The sequence below is a fragment of the Lithobates pipiens genome, unplaced genomic scaffold (assembly GCF_037356315.1).
Source record: "Lithobates pipiens isolate NorthernLeopardFrog02 unplaced genomic scaffold, aLitPip1_a1.2 Scaffold_8, whole genome shotgun sequence".
Lineage (NCBI taxonomy): Eukaryota > Metazoa > Chordata > Amphibia > Anura > Ranidae > Lithobates > Lithobates pipiens.
The window spans coordinates 54,403,556-54,424,926 of record NW_027507903.1 but is presented as its reverse complement, the minus strand read 5'-3'; the positions used below and the strand labels follow the sequence as shown (position 1 = coordinate 54,424,926).

The 21,371-nt window shown below is 42.8% G+C and overlaps 1 protein-coding gene across 3 annotated transcripts in view; it reads right to left on the bottom strand.

Moving 5' to 3' along the window:
* Window positions 1–21,371, bottom strand: part of IL16 (interleukin 16) — a 208,973-nt gene that overhangs the window by 85,713 nt on the left and 101,889 nt on the right. For all 3 annotated transcript variants that reach the window (XM_077472002.1, XM_077472003.1, XM_077472004.1), the window contains 4 exons: window positions 20,530–20,644; window positions 17,911–17,984; window positions 16,100–16,307; window positions 3,717–3,834 (listed from right to left, as the gene is read on the bottom strand). In XM_077472002.1, the coding sequence (XP_077328128.1) occupies window positions 3,717–3,834; window positions 16,100–16,307; window positions 17,911–17,984; window positions 20,530–20,644 (515 nt within the window). The remainder of the gene's footprint in view (window positions 1–3,716; window positions 3,835–16,099; window positions 16,308–17,910; window positions 17,985–20,529; window positions 20,645–21,371) is intronic.

Genomic DNA, 21,371 nt, shown 5'->3' with positions numbered 1-21,371 from the left:
ATATACATTGGGGTGTTTGCTTTCCAAAATGGGGTCATTTTGTGGGTAATTTCACTGTCCTGGTGGTCCAGGACCTTCAAAAGTGTGATGGGTAGGAATGAAATGAGATGTGTCATTTATGCTCCTAGAACGCCTGAATGTACTACTTCAATGTTCGGCCTCTCTATGTGACCAGGCTGTGTAAAAGTCTCACACATGTGGTATCCCCATACTCGGGAGGAGTAGCAGAATGTGTTTTGGGGTGTCATTTTTGCTATATACATGCTATGTGTTAGAAATATCTTATAAATTGACAACTTTGTGTAAAAAAAAAAAATGCGTTTTCATTTTTTTCCACATATTCCAAAAACTTCTGGAAAAAAGTAAACCCGTTCAAAAGACTCATTATGCCTCACAGATTATACGTTGGGGTGTTTGCTTTCCAAAATTGGGTCATTTTATGGGAAATTCCATTGTCCTGGTACTCCAGGGCCTTCAAAAGTGTAATAGGTGGTTGAGAATTGAGATGCGTCATTTTTGCTCGTAGAACGTCTGAAGGTACTACATCAATGTTGGTGCTCTGCATGTGGCCAGGCTGTGTAAAAGTCTCACATGTGGTATCGCCGTACTCGGGAAGAGTAGCAGAATGTATTTTGGGGTGTAATTTGTTGTATGCATATGCTGTGTGTGAGAAATAACCTGATAATATGACAATTTTGTAAAAAAAAATAATAATAAAAAAATCTTCATTTTGCAAAGAATTGCGGGAAAAAATTACAACTTAAAAAAACTCATCATGCTACTTACTTAACCCCCCTGACGGTATTCCCGAGTCTGACTCGGGGTGGATTTTTTATACCAAGAGCGGTATCCCCGAGTCAGACTCGGGACTGCATCGCTGGATCCAGGAGGAGGTTTACTTACCTTCTCCCTCGGATCCAGCGTTGTCTCCCCGCTGTACGAGCGAGCCGTGTCTCGCTCGATGCATTACATCGCCGATCTCCGTGCCCTGCGAGCGTTGCGACGCACGGGGACGGAGATCGGCGCCAAATTCAAAAAGTGAAACAAACAGTAAACATACAGTATAATGTAATCTTACAGATTACATTGCTGTATGTAAATATTTCACATCCCCGTTGTCCCTAGTGGTCTGCCCAGTGTCCTGCATGCAGTTTTATATAATAAAAACTGTTCTTTATGCCTGGAAACTGGAGATTGTCCATAGCAACCAAAACTGTCACTGTACATCAAAAATGATTTTAGACCAGCTAGAAAACAGTGATAATAAATTAGAATCACTCGCAGAATTGAGCGATAGCGATTTGTGGGGAGATCCGTCATCAAATACTGAAAAGTAATGACAGTGACAATTCTGCAACTGAGCAAATTTCAGTGTTTTTGATTTGATTACATTATTGAATAATTTTTATTATTGTTATATTATTATTTGGTACAATTATTTATAATTATTTATTATATTATAATTTATGATTTAATTTTTCAAGCTTTATCATACCCGGGATGTCTGCTAGACTCTAGTTTGGACAGATTTAAGAGAGTTATTCCTAAGAATTACAGGACTACAATATAAAACGCCAAATTTTCATGCAAAATAATGGTACCGCTTTTAGCACCTAAAATCCGAAATAATCGTACCGCCAGGGAGGTTAATACCTTGGAATGTCTACTTTGTAAAAAGGGGTCATTTGGGGGGTATTTGTACTTTCCTGACTTGTTAGTGTCTCAAGAAATGAGGTACACCTGATGTACTGAAGGCCTGATCAGATGTGATCAATTTTCAGCGATTGGCACCATAGTTTGTAGACTCTATAACTTTCACAAAGACCAAATAATATATACTAATGTGGGTTATTTTTTTACCAAAGATATGTAGCAGTATAAATTTTGGCCAAAATCTACGAAGAAAAATTACTAATTAGCAAAAATTTATGACAGAAACAAACAAAATGGCATTTTTTTCACAAAATTTACGTTTTATTTTATTTATAGCACAAAAAATAAAATACCTACTAGTGATTAAATACCACTAAAAGAAAGCTCTATTTGTGTGGAAAAAAGGACGCAAGTTTCATATGGGTACAGTGTTGCATGACTGAGTAATTGTCATTCAAACTGTGAGAGCGCTGAAGGCTGAAAATTGGTCTGGTCAGGAAGGGGGTGTAAGTGCACTGTATTGAGGTGGTTAAAGTGCTCACTGAAATGTCCTGACATTGATCCAGAGAAAAATCTTTGATTTTTCTCTGGATCAATGTCAGGACATTTTGGTGAGAACTTTAATATAAAAACGTTGTTTAAATTTTGATAAAATGATTGATTGTTTAAAATTGTTATTTATTTTTGATACTTATTTTTCTATAACTTGGACAATGCAGATGCATGGAGAACAGCCCTGAAGAAGCAGCAATCTAGTCTGTGAAACGAGTCGGCTATCCGATATACACAAGCATCTGTTCAAGTTTTTTTAAGTATAAATCTTCGTCATTGTTGATATATACATTTTGCAATAAATAAAGAAATATCCATCCGTGAAAATTCCATTATTACTCGGGGGACAGATTCATTCCCCTTCTTACCTCTTCTTGTTTTACTATACATCAGGGATGTGGATGCAATACTCTGTCTCTAGAATCTGTCCAAAAACGACTTACATATATTCCATTGGTTGGAGCTAATCGTCATAGCTCTTATTTACTTATCTCCCACTAAGTGTTATGTGAATGGGGCCTAATACATACAAGCACGGACTGTGCAGAACATAAATGTAAGTGCTCTGGGCATAGTTACTAAAGCAGAACCTAACTGTTTTTATTTATTTTTAATATTCAAAGGAAACTCCCCCACCCATGTCTCCATGCTTTATTTTGTTGAGAAATCACTTTAAAAAACACCCCCCTTACATTTCTGGTAGCGGCCATCTTGAGTAAGGGCAGATGATTCATGTAACATTTACTTCCTGGAATCCATCTGCCCCACGCAGGAGGGTGTGCTTAGCTCAGAAAGCCCCTCGCATTTTCCAAATAAAAGAAGAAAAAACAATGAAGACTCCAGGGATGTATGCCATCAATTTGGCCTAGGCCAAGAAGAAATGTAAAACAAAATATTAAAGTGGTTGTAAAGGCAGAAGTTTTTTTTTATTTCAATGTATTCTATACATTAAGATAAAAAAAAACCCTTATGTATGAAGCAGCGCCCCTCAGCCCCCCTGATACTTACCTGATCCCCATCTTGATCCAGCGATGTTACACAAGAGACTCGGCTGTCCAGGACTCCTTCTCTTTATTGGCGGAGACACTCAGCGGGCATCATTGGCTCCTGCTGCTGTCAATCAAAATGAGCGAGCCAATGAAGAAAGAGAGGGGGTGGGGCTGGGCCACAGCTCCATGCCTGAATGGACACACAGAGCAGCAGCTCGGCATGCATGCCCCCATAGGAAGCTGCTTGCTGTGGGGGCACTCGACAAGAGGGAGGGGCCAGGAGCGCCAAGGAGGGGCCAGAGAAGAGGCGGATCCGGGATGCTCTGTGCAAAATCACTGCACAGGGCAGGTAAGTATAACATGTTTCTTATTTTTAAACAAAAACAAAATCAAAACTTTAGTATTACTTTAAAACAAGTAAATATGATACACGTTCCGATTTACTAAGGGTATCAACATAAGGATTAAAAAAATAGTTGATTGAGAGAGTTTAGCTTTTTGGTAAGATATCAATATTCCTACCTGAGCCGTCCATCCATGTGGGCCACAGAGCCCGGGGAAAGAGTATGGATGAATATCCCAGAAATGCCTCCACAGTTTGGAACACTGCACAAGCCGATTCCCAGACCAACGCCGGACTCTAGGAAAAAAGATTAAACAATAGGGTTGTAAATTGACATAAATCGGGGTTAATTTACTGAATGAGTAGACTATTTTCACACTGCAGAGCCAATGTTAACCTAGCTTAGTAAATACAATGAAGCTGTGTTCAGCTCAATCATTCAATTATGTGGAAGAATTTTTTTTTTTTTTTTATTGAATTTCCCTTGCAGATAATTGGGTTTTCACAGTGAGCGCAACTGCTACTTCATTTACAAGTCAATGCCATTGGGGTTGATTTACTACAGGCATATAGGCTGTTCACTTTGCAAGGGAATGTTCCCTTAGTTTAGTGGATGAGGTGAAGCTCTGCTGACTTCTATTCATATGGAGACTCTAATTGGTCAATGAGTCAGAGAGGTGGGCTGATGATATCACATCTCTGATTCAGCCAATCAGAGGAAGCTTTGTATTCATTGCTCCCTCTGAACAGCCAATCATGGCTGCTGTAGACTCTCCTGTGTTGCGAATATGAGACAGAAAGTCTTGGTTCGCACCCAGAGCAACCTGAGCGATATGCTGCATGTGGCCGCGGCTACCTACAGTTTATACCGCACATCCAGCACACTCACAGGTTAGTGAGGGACATAGTTTGTCTGTGCCAGCTTGGCCCAAACAAACAATGTAAATTGCGTGAAAACCTGGAGTTCTTCTTTAACCCTTTCATACCTCAGCCTATTTCTAACATTTGTTGCTTACAAGTTAAAATCCCTATGTTTTGCTAGAAAATTATTTACAACCCCCAAACATTTTATATATATATATATATATATATATATATATATATATATATATACACACACACACACACATATACATACATACATACATATATATATATATATATATATATATATATATATATATATATATATGTATGTGTGTGTGTGTGTATATATATGTGTGTATGTATATATATATATATACACACACACACATACATATATATATATATATATATATATATATATATATATATATATATATATATATATATATATATATATATATTAGCAGAATCCCTAGAGAATAAAATCGGCGATCGCAATATTTTATGTCACACAGTATTTGCACAGCGGTCTTTCAAACACAATTTTGGGGGAAAAAAGACTTTCATGAATTAAAAAAAAAAAAAAAAAGCTAAACAGTAAAGTTAGCCCAATTTTTTTGTATAATGTGAAAGATGATGTTACGCTGAGTAAATAGATACCTAACATGTCATGCTTTGCAATTGCGCACACTCATGGGATGGCAACAAAGTACCATACAATATAAATCTCCATAGGTGACACTTTAAAAAATGTAATGATTACCAGGTTAGAGAATTATTGTTCTCACTCTGATGATCGTGGCGATACCTCACATGTGTGATTTGAACAACGTTTACATTTGCAGGCGTGACTTACGTATGCGTTTTCTTTGCTGCACAAGCACGCGGGACAGGGGCGCTTTAACACCCCTTTCACACCAGGGCGTTTTGCAGGTGCTATAGCGTTAGAAATAGCGCCTGCAATCCGCCCTAAAGAAGCTGTACCATTGTGTGTAGTGTGAAAGCCCCAAGGGCTTTCACACTACAGTGGTGCGTTGGCAGGACGTCAGAAAAAAGTCCTGCCAGCAGCTTCTTTGAAGCGGTGAAGGAGCGGTGTGTTTACCGCTCCTCCACTGCTGCTGCCCATTGAAATCAATGGGGCAGTGCTGTAATGCCGCCGGCAAAACGTCGCTATTGCGGCGTATTGCCGGCGGTTTTAACCCTTTCGCGGCCGCTAGCGGGGGTAAAAGCGTCCCGCTAGCAGGTGAAATGCCCCGCAAATCCACCGCAAATCAGGAGGTGAAACACCGCTAAAAATAGCGGCGTTTTACCGCCGAAGCAAAGGGAGGTGTGGTGTGAAAGGGGTCTTAACATTTTTCTTTTTTTTCTTATTTTTTATTTTTTTGCATCGTCCCTTTAAAAAAAAAAATTCTGGGAGTGCGCATGCGCGGCGCCCTGTGATGGCCGCCTGAACACAGGGCTCCGCAACGTCCCAGCCCTTCCGCTCGCCCAGCAGCTGAACGCCGCCGAATAACGCGGCGAAACGAACGGCGGAGGTTCCCACCGACACCAGGGCACTAGCGGATGCCTAAAGGGAAAGCGAGGAGAGGGCTGAACACCCGTCTCGCTGTCCTCCCCGGAGCGGCCGAAATAGCTAAGATGGCGGCGGAGCAGCCGCCTCACGAGGCCCTCACTGGAGTGACAGGCTCTTCTCCCTGGAGGGACATACTTCATGCAGAGGTATGTGGAGGGGGCCTCCCACAACAGCCCCAGGGATGTCCACAGTCCCCTGCCTCCACAATATCGCTCATCCAGCACACACTAGAAGACTTTCCTATCCTAGCTTCTGAAGGGGAACACAGATCACCACATACAGATGGTTTTTTAAATGCAGCACAGCTCATACCTCAGCCATCCCAGTCCCCTCAGTCACAGGACATGGCTGCTATGTTCTCCAAATTTGCAGAGCTACTTGATAAGGGACTAGCGCAAACGGCTTCAAGAATTACCTCTGATATTAAATCTGATCTCCACATGCTAGGCTCCCGCATTGAAAGTATTGAACTTAAGATGGATGCCACGATCGATCGAGTGAACCAGAATTCCGATCGTTTCCAGGAACTTCACGATCAACTTGAGGGGGCTTACGCCAAAATCGACGATTTGGAAAATAGATCCCGCAGACTTAATTTCCGCATCAGGGGGCTCCCTGAATCGGTAACAGATGTACAAGAAGCTGTTCATTCACTCATTAAGACCCTAATCCCTGATATCAGATCACACCGATTAGAGCTGGATCGCGCTCATAGAGCATTGGGCCCCACTCGCCAAGATGGGCTCCCACGCGATATAGTGGTTAAACCGCACTACTACAGCGTCAAGGAAGAGGTGATGAAGAGAGCTCGGTCATCACCCCAACTACAAATTCTGGGTCACCAAATTCAATTATATGCTGACATTTCTCCCTTTACTATCCAAAAAAGGCGATCACTCAAACCATTGCTGACGATCCTGACTCAGAAGAACATTAAGTACTGGTGGTTATTCCCATTCGGCTTGAAATTTGATTTTAACGGAAAACCTCACCGCTTCACCTCATTCCATGAAGGAGAACTGCTGCTCCGCAAGCTAGGCCTCCTCCAGGTGGATCCACCGTCCCCCATGCAGACTGCCTCTTCTGGGATGGCCAAACGCCCGCCACCCTCCAGCCCTCTCACCTCTCTCTGGATCTCCCCCAAACACAAGAAAGCGAAAGACGGTCTTCCTCCTTGATAAGGACATAGTCCTATTTTTGGCTCAAAAATTTTCTTTTTATATGGGACTCCATGTGGTTTTTTCCTCTCTTTTTATGGAGTCTGAACCTTGTTAGGTTCTTTGGTTGCTGGACCTTCAGTTTATTGTTTTATATCGTTTTCCAACCTTTACAACGCCTCAGTGGTGTCCAAGTCATACATCACAGTCTTTAGTTATGCTTTGCTACAGGTGTTCAGTTTTTTTTGCTGATTTTGTACTGATTGTTTTTCAAAGGGTGTTGTGGGGGCTGGGACGTTCCTACTGCGCACTCTTTCCTTTCTGGGTGGGACAGTCCCTGAGGGGCCTGTTGCATCTAGTCTGGACGTCTCCTCCGTTGTGAGGATAGAAATGACAACTTCCTTCGGTGGGAGGAGCCGATATTATCCCCCACCAGGGAAAATTGTGTCTGTTTATTTTTTTTTTATTGTCTGTTTCATTTTCTTCTTTTTCCTTCTTTCTCTCCATGAAATAGCCCCTGAAGCGGTCTCTCTTTCCCTTATGGTTCCTAGGAAAGCATGGTGGTTGTCCCCGGCGTTTCGCAGTCTGCAGCTGGTAACAAGCGAGAAGGTAGGTCATATGGGTATCCCTACCTTCTATACCTTTCTGCTCCATGGCTAACATTCCCCACCACAAACCAATATTGCGACTAGCCTCCCACAATGTGCAAGGTCTTAATTCACCAATCAAACGTAAAAAGATTTTCCAGCATTGTCACTCCCTAAAAATTGATATCCTCTTTCTTCAAGAAACACATTTCCCGATATCTTATCAACCCTCTTTCATTCACGCAAAATTCCCCAAATTTTACTTAGCTAATTCTGACAACAAAACCAAGGGAGTTGGCCTCTTCTTTTCCGGAAGGGTACAATTTTCTCTAATTTCCGAATTTAAAGACCCAGAGGGTAGATTTCTTCTTCTTAAAATTGTTATCGATGATCAAATTTACTCTCTTATTTCATACTATGCTCCCAACAAGGGGCAAGCAAAGTTTTTCCAATCCATGCTTAGCACCTTATCTCCACTAACCGAAGGAACCGTTGTTTTCGGTGGTGATTCTAATTTAGCTTTTGACTCTGGGGTGGACAAATCACGACCCCACGGAAGGGATAGGGTTCGTCCGACTAAGCAGAGCCTTAAGGTAGCCAGACAATTATATCACTATGGTCTGATCGATGCCTGGAGGGAGCTTAATCCCAAGGTTCGGGATTATACTCACTACTCTAGTCCTCACCAAACTTTTGCAAGAATTGATCATTTCTTTATCCTCCAACAACATATCCCACTAGTGAGTCGGTCTTACATCAGGGACTCTGCTTACTCGGACCATTCCATGGTCCTGCTCTCCATTCAGGGAGGCTCGATCCCTCGTTCAGAGTTTCATTGGCGCTTAAATGCCTCCATTCTCAGCAACCCTGTACATGTTACGGAAATAGAACAACATATCCAAGACTACTTCCGTCTAAATGATGTGGCAGACATTTCCCCCTCAATGCTATGGGCAGCTCATAAGGCCACCATAAGGGGAGTCCTCATCCAAATTTCTTCTAGGTTACGCAAGGCTCGTAAAACAGAAATTCACAATCTTGAAAGGGAATTTTCTTCCCTTAGCAGAAGTCATAAAGCTAACCCAACACAACTCTCGTTAAATAGGATGGAAGTAGCCCGTAACGCTTTAAATCTTGCACTTACTGCGGTGGCTGAAAAAGAACTCAGATGGGAGGGAGGTCGCCATTACCAACATAATAATAGTATTGGTACCCGTCTGGCTAAACGTCTTACCCCTAAAACCAAAATGTTTTCACTTCCCAAAATCCGAATGAAGGATGGTTCACTAACCCAGAATCCCCCTAAAATTTTGGATGCATTTCATGATTTTTATCTATCCCTCTATGGCAAGGCAGATAGTGGCTCGCATTCCGACGCCATTCATTCTTTCTTACAGTCTATTCAAATCCCCACATTGAAGGATCACCACAGGGACGATTTGGAAGCTCCAATTTCTGCAGAAGAAATAGAAGGGGTCATTAAGGACCTTAAGTCAACTTCGGCACCAGGGCCAGACGGATTCTCGGTGCCTTACTATAAACACTTCTCGCAAACCCTTGCCCCATATCTAGCATGCTTCTTTAATCACCTCAGATCTGGCTCTCCCTTGGATAAAGCCCTCAATTCAGCTTTTGTCACGGTTATTCCCAAACCTGGGAAGGACCCCAGTTGCGTTTCTAATTATAGACCCATATCTTTGATCAACAACGATCTTAAAATCTTAACTAAGCTCTTGGCGAATCGTCTCTCTAAATTCATTAGCCTTTATATACATGCTGACCAAGTGGGCTTTATCCCGGGGAGACAAGGCCCAGATCAAATAAGGAGGGCCGTGGACATAATCTCACTGATGCAGTCCCAGTGGGACGGGGGTCCTTCTCAACAGGGTTGTCTCCTATCACTGGATCTAATGAAGGCGTTTGACTCAGTTTCCTGGTCGTTCCTGTTCCCCACTCTTGAAAAGTGGGGTTTTGGACATTCTTTTTTGAACATCATCCACGCACTTTACTCGACTCCAGAGGCTCGAATAAAGATGCAGGGATATTTCTCGAACCCCTTCTCGATCCTCAGGGGCACAAGACAGGGATGCCCCTTGTCTCCATTGATTTTCGCCATGATCATTGAAACATTAGCCATATCAATTAGAGCGAACCCTGATATTAAGGGTATAAGCTGTGGACCAAAAACTCACAAGTGTGCTTTATTTGCTGATGATGTTTTACTATTCATTTCCTCTCCGGCCACCTCGCTCCCTGTGATATGCAAACTCCTTAAAGATTTTGGCGATATCTCTGGGTTAAGGGTCAACTATGCCAAGTCCTTAGTGCTTAATGTCAACCTACCACCTACTCTAGTTTCTCACCTTAAACATTCTTTCCGCTTTGATTGGTCGGAATCGAACCTCCCTTATTTAGGGATATACCTTACGGCTTCCATTGACAAATTGTACTCAGCTAATTTTCCACAGACATTCCGAAAGTTGGAGGAAGATCTGGCCTTCTGGGATACCCTTAAGTTATCCTGGCTGGGAAGAGTCAATTCAGTTAAAATGACGCTTCTTCCAAGGATATTGTATCTCTTTCGGTCGTTACCTATCCCTGTCCCTAAGGACCGCATTCGTAGTTTTCAGTCTAGAATCCTGAAATTTATTTGGGGATCCAAGGGTCACAGAATCTCAAAAAATACGCTTTTCCGCCATAAAAAACAAGGGGGTCTAGGGGTCCCAAACATCCTCGCATACTATCAAGCGGCGCAGCTTTCACAATTATCTACTATTTACTTTAAAACTTCTGTGCCAGATTGGGTACACATGGAGAGACAGGCGGTTCCTAATCATACTTTAGATTACCTCCTCTGGAGCACACCTAAGTCCAGACCAGCAGTGATGGCACCTACCCTTTCCCACTCCATAGCACTTTGGGACTCTTTGAAAAATAATCATAATATCACTTCACACTGGAAACCACTCTCCCACATTTTTAGGAATCCACTTTTCCTTCCGGGGCAGGATATTAGGGCCTTCCGTTGGTGGCTAGATAAAGGTTTATATAGGATTGGCCACTTTATTTCTCCCTCTGGTCCTTTCTCTTTGAATCACTATATTAAAAAGCATCACCTGCCCGTTACTGAAAGATTCCGATTCAATCAAATTTACCATTTTCTAAAGTCGTTACGGTCTTCATCTGACCCCCCTCTTTCTATCACTGAATACGAACTTTGGTGTGGACAAGCCATGGAGCAGAAGGGAGGGATATCGGTGATCTATCGTGCTCTTGCCAGGGCGGAAGGTAAAACACTTTTCATGCGGGCATGGGAAACAGATCTACAACAACAATGGTCCTTAGAGGAGTGGCATTCGGCGTCTCTTATGGCCTCCAAAGGCTTTCTGAATGTAACTCTCATGGAAGCTAACTTGAAGGTTCTTATGAGATGGTATATGGTGCCTTTGAGACTAGCCACAATCTATCCGAATGCCTCTCCCCTTTGTTTCAGAAATTGTGGCCATATAGGTTCTATGTTACATATCTGGTGGGATTGTCCGAAAATTAGGCATACATGGAACAAGGTTTTCCAAATCATACGGAAGATCACGACCTTCCCAGTTCTTCAAACACCTCAAATAGCTTTACTCAATTTCCCCTTGCATGGGGTCCCGAAATTAACTCAACAACTCATTAGATTTATTCTGGTCGGAACTAAAATCACGATTGCCAGGGCTTGGAAAAAAACGTCGGTTTCCCTGAGAATGGTCAAAAGGAAAATTTCTTGGATCATGGTACAAGAAAAAACAGTAAGCATATTCCTAGATACGGTGGACAAACATACAGCGATATGGGATCCTTGGATAAATTATACCTCCAAGTGTCTATCTTGACCAGGGACTACAGGTTGCTGTAGGGAGAGAGAGACCCGCTTCCCTTTTTTTTTTTACTATCTTTTTCCTGTCTCCTTTTCTTTTCCTTTCTTTTATTCTTCTCTTTCTCTTTTCTTTCTTTTGGTTATATTTTACCTATGATTTAGTGCCTCTTATCAGGACTAGTATACGTACATCAAGAGGTTTAAACCCTCAATAAGATCATAAACCGCTAGCTTCAGTTATGTTTCTTGATTTTTATTATCATATCTGGTTCACTGGGATTAGTTATATTTAGATTATTTTTATTCATTGTCCTCAATTTCGGAGCATTTATTTTCCGATTCTTCTTTTACAGTAGGAGGTTTCATGGAACCCAGAGCCTGGATTGGGTGGGGTCTCGGGGGTCCCGACACAGCAGTGTTCCCATTTGGGGTGTTGGATCCACGAGACTCGTTCTTAAATTTCATTTATGGGTTCTCTGGAACCATGGGCTCTAATGCTAGGAAAATGTTGCTATGGAAAAACTCTGTGTCTATTCCAAGTTTTGCCTGATTCTTAACAGATATTTTTTATTGCTCTGTCTCGATCAATCACTATCAGGGTTTATTTTCTGTCGATTCGGTTCTCTTTTGACTGTTTTAATACAAGAGTGCACTGTATTAAATTATAAGTTGTTATTGTTTTTAAAACTTTCAATAAAAATCTATTGAAATAAAAAAAAAAATTCTGATCACTTTTATTGTTCATCCCTGGTGAACGTAAACATCCCTGGTGAATGTAAACATCCCTGGTGAATGTAAACATCCCTGGTGACAGTAATAGGTGGTGACAGGTACTCTTTATGGAGGGATGAAAGAACCCAAATCCCTTCTTTGCACTTAAAAGTATTCGGATCACCAAAATCGGCAATTCTGAATACTGTAATTTAAAAAAAAATCTGCGCAATTGGCAGCCGAGTATTTTACATCAGAGACACCGATCAAAGCTGAATCTGGCTTTGTTTGGGTCTCAGCCTAGGAGGCGGATGCGCTGGCTGGTGGCTCGCGTCTTCCGGTGGCACGGGAGGCCAGGGGAGAGCGGCAGAAGGTGGCAGGAGGGGGGCCTCCGCTCCCACTCCTTTAGGATAACAGCTGAGCGGCTTTAGCCAAATCGATTGTTACCACTTAAAAGCCAACCGCTGGCTCTAAAAAATGGTACCGGGTTGACGCTTGCAGCTACAGGCATCACCCCGGTTTAACCTCTTCAAGCCATAAACACAAATTTGCGAACGGTCAGCAGGAAGGGGTTGAAGATTGAAAGACACAATGAGGGAGATTTACTTAAGCTGGTGCACACAGAATCTGGTGAAGCAGTGCATAGTAACCTAACCATCAGCTTCTAACTTCAGCTCGTTCAATTAAGCTTTGACAGTAAGCCTAGGTTCACACTGGTGCGTGGAAAACACTGCATGTGATTCGCACAGGAATCACACTGCATTCCTATACACATCACATGCGATGTCTGTGCGGTACGATTTGCACCATACATTTTGTATGGCTCAAATCGCATCGCATCTGTACCAAAATGTTGCAGGACCCTTTTCTTCCCGCACCTGAATCGTGTTCACACCCATGTGATGCGATTCTGGCAATTGCACTGCGCTTTGCGATCTGTTTTGGTGTGTTGTTATGCTAACATTGACACAGATTGCATGGATGCCATGCGATTGTCAAGCAGTGCGATGCAATGCAGGTAACACAGCAAATGTTGTGCGTCTCCCACATCGCATCCGTGTGAACCAGGGCTTAAACCTAGAAGCTGGTTACAATGCAGAGCTGCATTGGATTCTGTGTGCACCAGTTTTAGTAAATATCCTCCAATATCTCTGGTGAACAATTATTTAACAATGCAATAGTTTGTTTATATTGTAAGCTCTCACAAGCATGGCCCCCTTAACCCTCCTGTGTCTCACTGTCTGCCGGTCCACTGGCACTTACCCCATCTAGGAGGCGAGCACATCGGTCAGCATTGGGGATCGGGCATCGGCGGGCACATCAGGCAGCGGCGGGGATCGGGCATCAGTGGGCACAGCGGGCAGCAGCAGGGAATCGGGCACCAGGGGCCACGTCGGGCTGTGGCGAGCATCAGCTCTTGTGTCTTCTCCTCCTCGCTTTAGCAGTGAGTCTCCTTCCCTCCTCCTGGGTGTCCAATAGGATTGCATGTCCTTTCAGTCAATCGGGTGATGGGTATTAGACCCGTTTCCCGATTGGCCAGGAGGAGGATCATTGTTGCAACAGCGAATATTTATTGGCTGTTGCAACACAACTGGGTGGGCTCCAGAAGCAATGCCCTGTGCCGTGAGACCACCCTATTTTGAAGCCCATTAGAGCCTCTGGCTCTAATCAGGTGCTTCAAAAAACACCCCCGCCCACCCCACCATAGGAATTTATGCACTCGGCCTCCTGAAAGGGGTCAGGCACAAGGATAGGGAGGGCCGCGGTGGACAAGGGAGGCAGCACCTGTGTGCCCACAATCGACGGGCTTCCCCTGGTTGTAACTGTACTGTCTCCTTTAATTTTGTAAAGTGCTGTACAAACTCTTTGCGCTATATAAATCCTGTATAAGAATATTAATAATTTCTTGGTTTAGGCAAGATCAGTAAACCCATGAATAACATAATAAACAATGGACACATACAGTCCAGACTTCTTATAAGGCAAAGAAAAGTGCTACATCTAACGAAGATCTGTGAAGACGGTACAGACAGGCATAATTATGTTAAACTTAATTCCACAGCCCCTTCTAAACATTACAAAGCAGGGAGAGCTTGTACAAAGCAAGTAAAAAAGCACTTAAAAAGAAATTTGTAAATATTACTACTATAAGGGGAACATGTAACAAATATAAAGTAGGTGTTATTCCAAATTGCCAGCAAATTTGGAAATACACATTATATAATACTGAAGCTAAAGTGTAAGCAAAAAAGCCAGGTGTCTAGCATTTTTAGAGGCTATCAATGGCTCTCTCGTGACAGGTTTAAATATAAGAATATTTGTGACATCTGACATGTGTAATACACATATGTAATTTGTTATACAATAAATATTAAGGGGAAGGGAACAGATGTGGCCCCTGTAGTTCTGCTTTCTGGCCACAAGATGGCACTACAGTTTATAGAGTAGGCTCCATTTGAATTGATAAGCAGAGTAGGAGCCTAAAGCCTAGTATTGTACATGCTAGAAGTTTTCCGTTCAAACCAGCAGGCTGAACAAAAAAACCCTGAAAAGCTCAGGAGTTATTGTGTTTTGACAGGGGGATACCGCCGCCCCCGCCAAGACGCACTGGTCATTGGCTGAGAGCACTGATCGGGTGCCAGTCGGCAGACACTTTTCGGTCATGCCCCTTCGACAAAACCCAGCTTCTGTCGGACTGGGCGCCATACACATGGGCTGAACATTAGCCAGTTTCTATTGAACCAGCCGACATTGCCCAATATTCAGGCCACGTCTACGGGGCTTTAGAAGCATCTAGAGGTCCCCATTACCAGTAGTAGGTAGGCGTCACTACTAAGCCCTTGTACACACGGTCGGAGATTCAGTCGGAATGTTTCCTATCGGAGCGTTTTGTCTGATATTCAGACTGTGTGTGGTCTGCATCGGACTGTTTCTGTCGGAATATCCGTCAGACCAACTTTTCCAACTTGCCGGAAATATTTTCCGACAAAATGCTCTGATCGGACATACTCCAATCATGTGTAGCCTACTCCGACGGACAAAGTGCCACGCATGCTCAGATCAAATTCCTAGACCAAAGCTATTGGCTACTAGCCTGAACGTAGTCCCGTTGTAACAAAATAACATCATCACGTTATGTACAATCGGATTTTCCGACAACTTAATCCGACCGTGTGTATGCAACATCACTTCCGGACCTGGACCGGAATTAATCCGTCCGAATAACTCAGACGGATTTGGTTGTCGGAATCTCCGACCGTGTGTACAAGGGCTATGAGTCCAACTTAAGGTGACTTGAAATTTCCCCCTTACAGTGGGTGCACCCGCACTGCATGGGTTACCTGCTTGTTTGGGTATAAGATGATCCTCCATGCTGCTAGACTTGTCATCACACCGTCTTCTCCCACACACCCTAGTGGTCTAAGGTCCTGGCATCATCAAAACCAATGGAGGGTCTTTAGCTCTGCATTGGATGTGATGATGCTGAGGGAAAGTCCATTGGCGAAGCAATGGGTGGTGCCAAGTGTTTCTACTGTCCTTAAGTCCCAGTTAACCCCTGCAAGGGAGGATTTTCAGATATCCTGGAGTTGGGCTTTAATGCCAGCCCTGCCTCTGCCACCACTAGCTGTATAAATGGCATACTGGCTACGGATGCAGGATTCTGGGCAACCCCTGTAAGGTTGGGCTTCTCCTCAACAAACATACATACATATACCAGATTGGTTTACTATCATATATGTTTTCCTGACCAGTTATATAGTGTTCCATTGCTTCTGATTGGCCAGTACATAGATAATCTTGTCAATACCTTTTTGTAATGACACCTCAATAAGGACTCTGTCATTGGGCTTGGAGCTGAATAAAGCTGAGGGATTCTCAGGATGAAGAGGACTATGATCTCTCATGGCACAGGTGCTGGAGCTTTTAGATCGGACCATCTGAGAATTGCATCCTTTATAATCTGGAGGGCTGAGTCCAGTCCGGACTGTTAGGGTCAGAACTCCTTTCTTCACTTGCTGAGGGAAAAGCACAGAAGATTATTATTAAAAAAAAGTGCTGCAGAAATGATAAAAGGCAACAAGTTAAAATAGAACTTTACCTTCTCAATCAACATTGACTATTTTTAATCCTTATGCTGCTAACATTAATAAATAGATGGGATATATTATATGCACCTTTTTACTAACATTTCTTCAGTTGCTTGCTGGTTTCTGGCCTAGGCTAAAATTATATCATATATCCCACATTCTAGGAAACTTCGGGAGTGGAAGAGGAAGATAGGAAGGGTTTACTCAGCTAAGCACACTCCCCCAACTGCATGCTTGAGCTAAGGGCAGATGGATTCCGGGAAGTAAATTCTACATGAACCATCTGCACTTACTCAAGATGGCAATGGGCAAAAATTCTGTGGGAGGGGGGGGGGGGGATCAAAGTGATTTCTCAGTAGAGTAAAGCATGGAGACATGGATGGATGGGGGAGTTTGCTTTGAATATAAAAAAAAAATATTAAATAGGGTTTTTGGTGCTCAGATGCAGTGTACTTCCAATTTAATTGTACAGCATTTTTGTATGGTGCTTCACCTTATCTTCCCCTTAGTGTCGTTATGCCTCATTAGGTATCATGATGGAGCCCTGGTTCACATTGGAGCATTTTGACATGTCAAATTGCATGTCAAATCAGCAGCAATTGCTGTCAATGGCCCCGCCCTAATCAGTGCAATGCCGCATCTGCGGCGCTGCACCGATTTCAAAAAGTAATTTCTGTACTACATTTTGCGATTTCAGGCTGCGATTTAAATTGACATCTGTCTTTGAAATCGCGTCCGAAATCGGGACTGACATGCGGGAGTGAAATCTCTGAACTGGCACAGCTTCATTCCCGCAGCTCGGTGTGAACCTGGTCTTACTGAGGTTTTTCTGGAGTTGAATCAATACATTGGTGCCATGGTATGGAGATAACGGTAATATTTTAGCTTCTGCACACGTAAATATATATATATATATATATATATATATATATATATATATATATATATATATATATGTATCGTGTAAAACCTGTAAAGTAGGTTGGGTCCTTGAATTAATTTAGTGGTGGGTTCTGCATACTGCACTCTGCATTGCTATATACCAGTGGTCTCCAAACTGTGGAGTGGAGGCCGGATTGTTTACTTTTATCCAGCTCTTGGGGACCATTCATCCACTGATACCAACAATGGGGGATAATCCCCCCCACTGACACCAATATAGAAAAATTCCTCACAATGAGACCAACGATGGGGCACAATGCCTCCCAGTTACATCAAAGCTGGGAGACAATTCCTCCCAATGATACCAACAATGGGGCCCAATGACACCATCACTGGGGTGCTGTTCCTCCTACTGACACCAAAGATGGGGCATTGTTTATTCCCACCAATATCCAGACCTTTTCTACTCCCAACAACCACAGTCCGCCCCCCCCCCCCCCCTTAAGTCTGAAGGATAATAAACAAATGGCTTTCTCCATTTGAATAGTCATTACCACTCACCACAGGAAAACACCTCCCAAAGCTTTATCAGGGCTCACAAAATAACAAAAGAACAACAATAGTAACAATAACATGCATGAATTCTCACCTTAAATTTTTGCAGTGCCTCGTTATGCATTAAGCCGTACATCGACTCTCCATTCAGTTCTAGAATTTCATCTCCTGCAATAAAATAAAAGTTAGTTGTCTGATCTACAAGACTTGTCATAGCTTGATTACTTTTACAACTTTTACAACAACAACAACATCACATTTAAATCATTGATGATATATTTTAGTAGCATTCCCGATTTTCAGTGTAGGGCACTGCTTGACATGTTATGCTGTGGGGCTGATTCTTTAAATCCAGAGAGAGGGGAAAATAAGCGCGCACACAGGTCGGGTGGCCTTTCACCTTTGCTATTTTATAGAAACAAAACACTCTGATTATTGCTATTTACAACAATCAAATTTTTGCTCTCATTATGTCTTTTCAAGTTGTAACCACTTGACCTTCGGAAGAGTTACCCCCTTCATGACCCGGACATTTTTTGTGATATGGCACTGCGTTATTTTAACTGACAATTGCTCCAGTCGTTCAACGCTGTACCCAAATAAAATGTATGTCGTCCCCCCCCTGCAAATTTCTTTTGGTGGTATTTGATCTCTAATGTTTATTTTTTATTTTTTGCAAAATGAACAAAAAAAAGGCTGACAGTTTTTTTTTTTTAAAAACAATATTTTTAACTTTCTGCCATAAAACACATCCAATAAAAAAATTTAAAAACAAATGTCTTTGTCAATTTAGGTCAATGTGTATTCTGCTACATATTTTTGGTAAAAAAAATAAATGCTAATAAGCGTATATTGATTGATTTGTGCAAAAGTTATACCGTCTACAAACTATGGGGTATATATTTATTTCTTTATTTTTTTTTACTTATAGTGGGACTGCGATATTGTGGTGGACAGTCAGGACACTAACTGACACTTTTGACACTTTTTTGGGGACCAGTGACACTAAAACCCAGTGCTTTACTACTGTGGGGGAGGTGCTTGTACTAGGAGAAGGCATGAATAGGTGCTCCTGCTTAGCAAAGACACAAGATGCATGTCTTCTGTAGTGACAGAGCAGCAATCTGCCTTGTTTACATAGGCAGGCCACCGTTCTGTCTGTATACTGAAGCATTGGCCAGTGCCAGTGGACAGTAAGTCAGCTCCTGCTGTGTCTAATCACAGCGGAAGCAAGCTGCCGGCAGTGTGTGCGCACACCCCAGAACCGCAAGTGCTGGATCACGTAATGGGTTACACAGGTTATTGACCAACGATTTAATAATCAAAAGCTGATATTTCTGGGCTACCAAAGTGAAATCTGGTTACTTCTTATGGAAGGTACAAAGCATAACAGCAGGTTAAATAGATGTAATGCAAACCCGGCGGGAGCCGCTGATGAGTTGAGCCTATTTCCCTCAGTCACAGGATATACAACCAGGCACACAGCATTTTCAGCATTCTTCCTTCGACTCAAAGATCAATCTGCGGTTTGTTTTTGGCTTTCGATTGGAACAGTAACTTGAATAGGGATGGGCAGAATGGAATAACCCAGAATGGAGGAAATACACAACTTGAGGACTACTAGGCTATATTGCACAACCTCTGGCTGCACTGTACTCTCTTGGCTGTCTTGTACATCTCCTGGCAGTACTGAGAAAACCATTAGCATCATTCCACACTCCTGGCTATTTTGCACAACTCCTGGCTGCACTGCATTTGCTTGGGAGAACAAACCACCCCACAGTCACTTCTCCTCTGTACAGCAGGATCAGGTACTCACTCAGTCTCAGAATGGTTGGGCTTCCTCCCAACAACTCCCTTCTGGCTCTGCTCAGTCACTGGAAAACTCTCTTCCTTAGGCCCTTTAGCAAAACCTTGCTGGGACCTTGATGTCTTCAAAGGCTCCTCTAGCTCCCTCTCTGGCTCTCTCTCCACCCCAAGGGCAGAGCACCCAGGCAGGGGTCTCCTCCTGTAGGACTAGGCCCAGAAACTCTTGCTGCCAGGCCTCTGAATATTTATGAGCTCTTCCTTCACCTTCTGGGCACATCTCCCAGGGATTGACCAGAATTCCATAAACATTCAGGCTGCTTGTCAGTGCTCTCCAGCCTAATATACTTCTAGAAGTCTCTAGAAGACAGGGGGAGTCGCAGAACAGCAGCATGTGAAACACTGAACAGCCCTAAGTAATCAACCCCTGCTCCACTTTTTACAGAGAAGCTAACAAAATTTACCTAGCAGCCTACTCTGAACTAGGAGGGTGCTACATAACTAAAGGCAAATAGGCTTTTTACTTTGCGCTGTGCAAGGGGATTTTCCCCAGAGCTTAGTGGATGCGGTGCAGTTTCACTTTGCATAGAAATACCCAGTCACCTGTATGTAAAATAAACATTTTTGCATCATTGACTGATGGAAGTCAGCAGAGCTTCACCCTAATCCACTAAACTCTGGGGAAAATCTCCTTGCAAAGTAGAACTTCCCTTGTAAAGTAAGAAGATTATTTGCTTTTCGTAAATCAAGCCCAGTGTTTTAAAATTCGGATTCTTGTAGCGCATTTTTATTTATTTTCCTTACTCAAAGCACCCAAAAAATTACATACAAACTTCTAAAAACAGGTTCCTCACTGCTATCCTAAACCCAATGCACATACAATGAAATAGTCTGTGGACAAGGTTACCTTCTTGCAGTCTTCCATCAGCTGCAGCTGCTCCATCTGGAAATATTGTCTTCACATAAATGCCAACTGGTCCATAAATGCTGTCCTTCCCACCGACAATACTGAATCCAAGTCCCTGAGAAACAGGATGACAGGCAATTTTTGTTTTGTTTTCCTTTTTGTAATGGTTGATGACATGAGTATTTTATTTATGAGTATGACATTGTCAGACAATCTACCTGAGCAGACCTGAGTACAGAGAGATACTCCAAGCTTCTTCCCACCTTTATAGTTAGAGTGCCTCCCCAATTAAGACCCCTTCGATGCTTATTGAAATTGGTTGTGTTATATGCCGCTCTTGCTTTTTTTAGTTTATCTCTAACTTTGTTCTACCTATGTATAATATACTTTGTGTTTATGTAGATGTGGCACCCTGATGTTTAGGCAGTGTTGCCCCTAAATTTACCTACCAGGTATAGTTGCCTTGGCCAATTGTTAGGGATCAATTGATTTCACCCTAAGTCTGCACTTCTAAGTCTGCACTTCTCTCTTCTCTCAATGGGTGGCCGGATACCTTGTGACATTAGATAAGATATGGGCAATGCAAGGATGGATTAGGAGTATATGGGGTGTCTCAGCCAATTTCCAGGGGTTTTCTTGGCCCCTTAGATTGCTGGGAGAACCTATATATTTGGGTGGAGTCAGGTGATCTGGGTTCTGTGCCACCTGGACGGCTGTCTGGGGTGGACATGTGTTGTGCTGCTCGGGCTGAGTTTAGGCCTATACTGGGCACATCTGGATGCTAAGCTGTCTGAGGGCCTATCCAGAAGCAAGGGTTGGGATTGCAGCTTGCAGTCCAACCA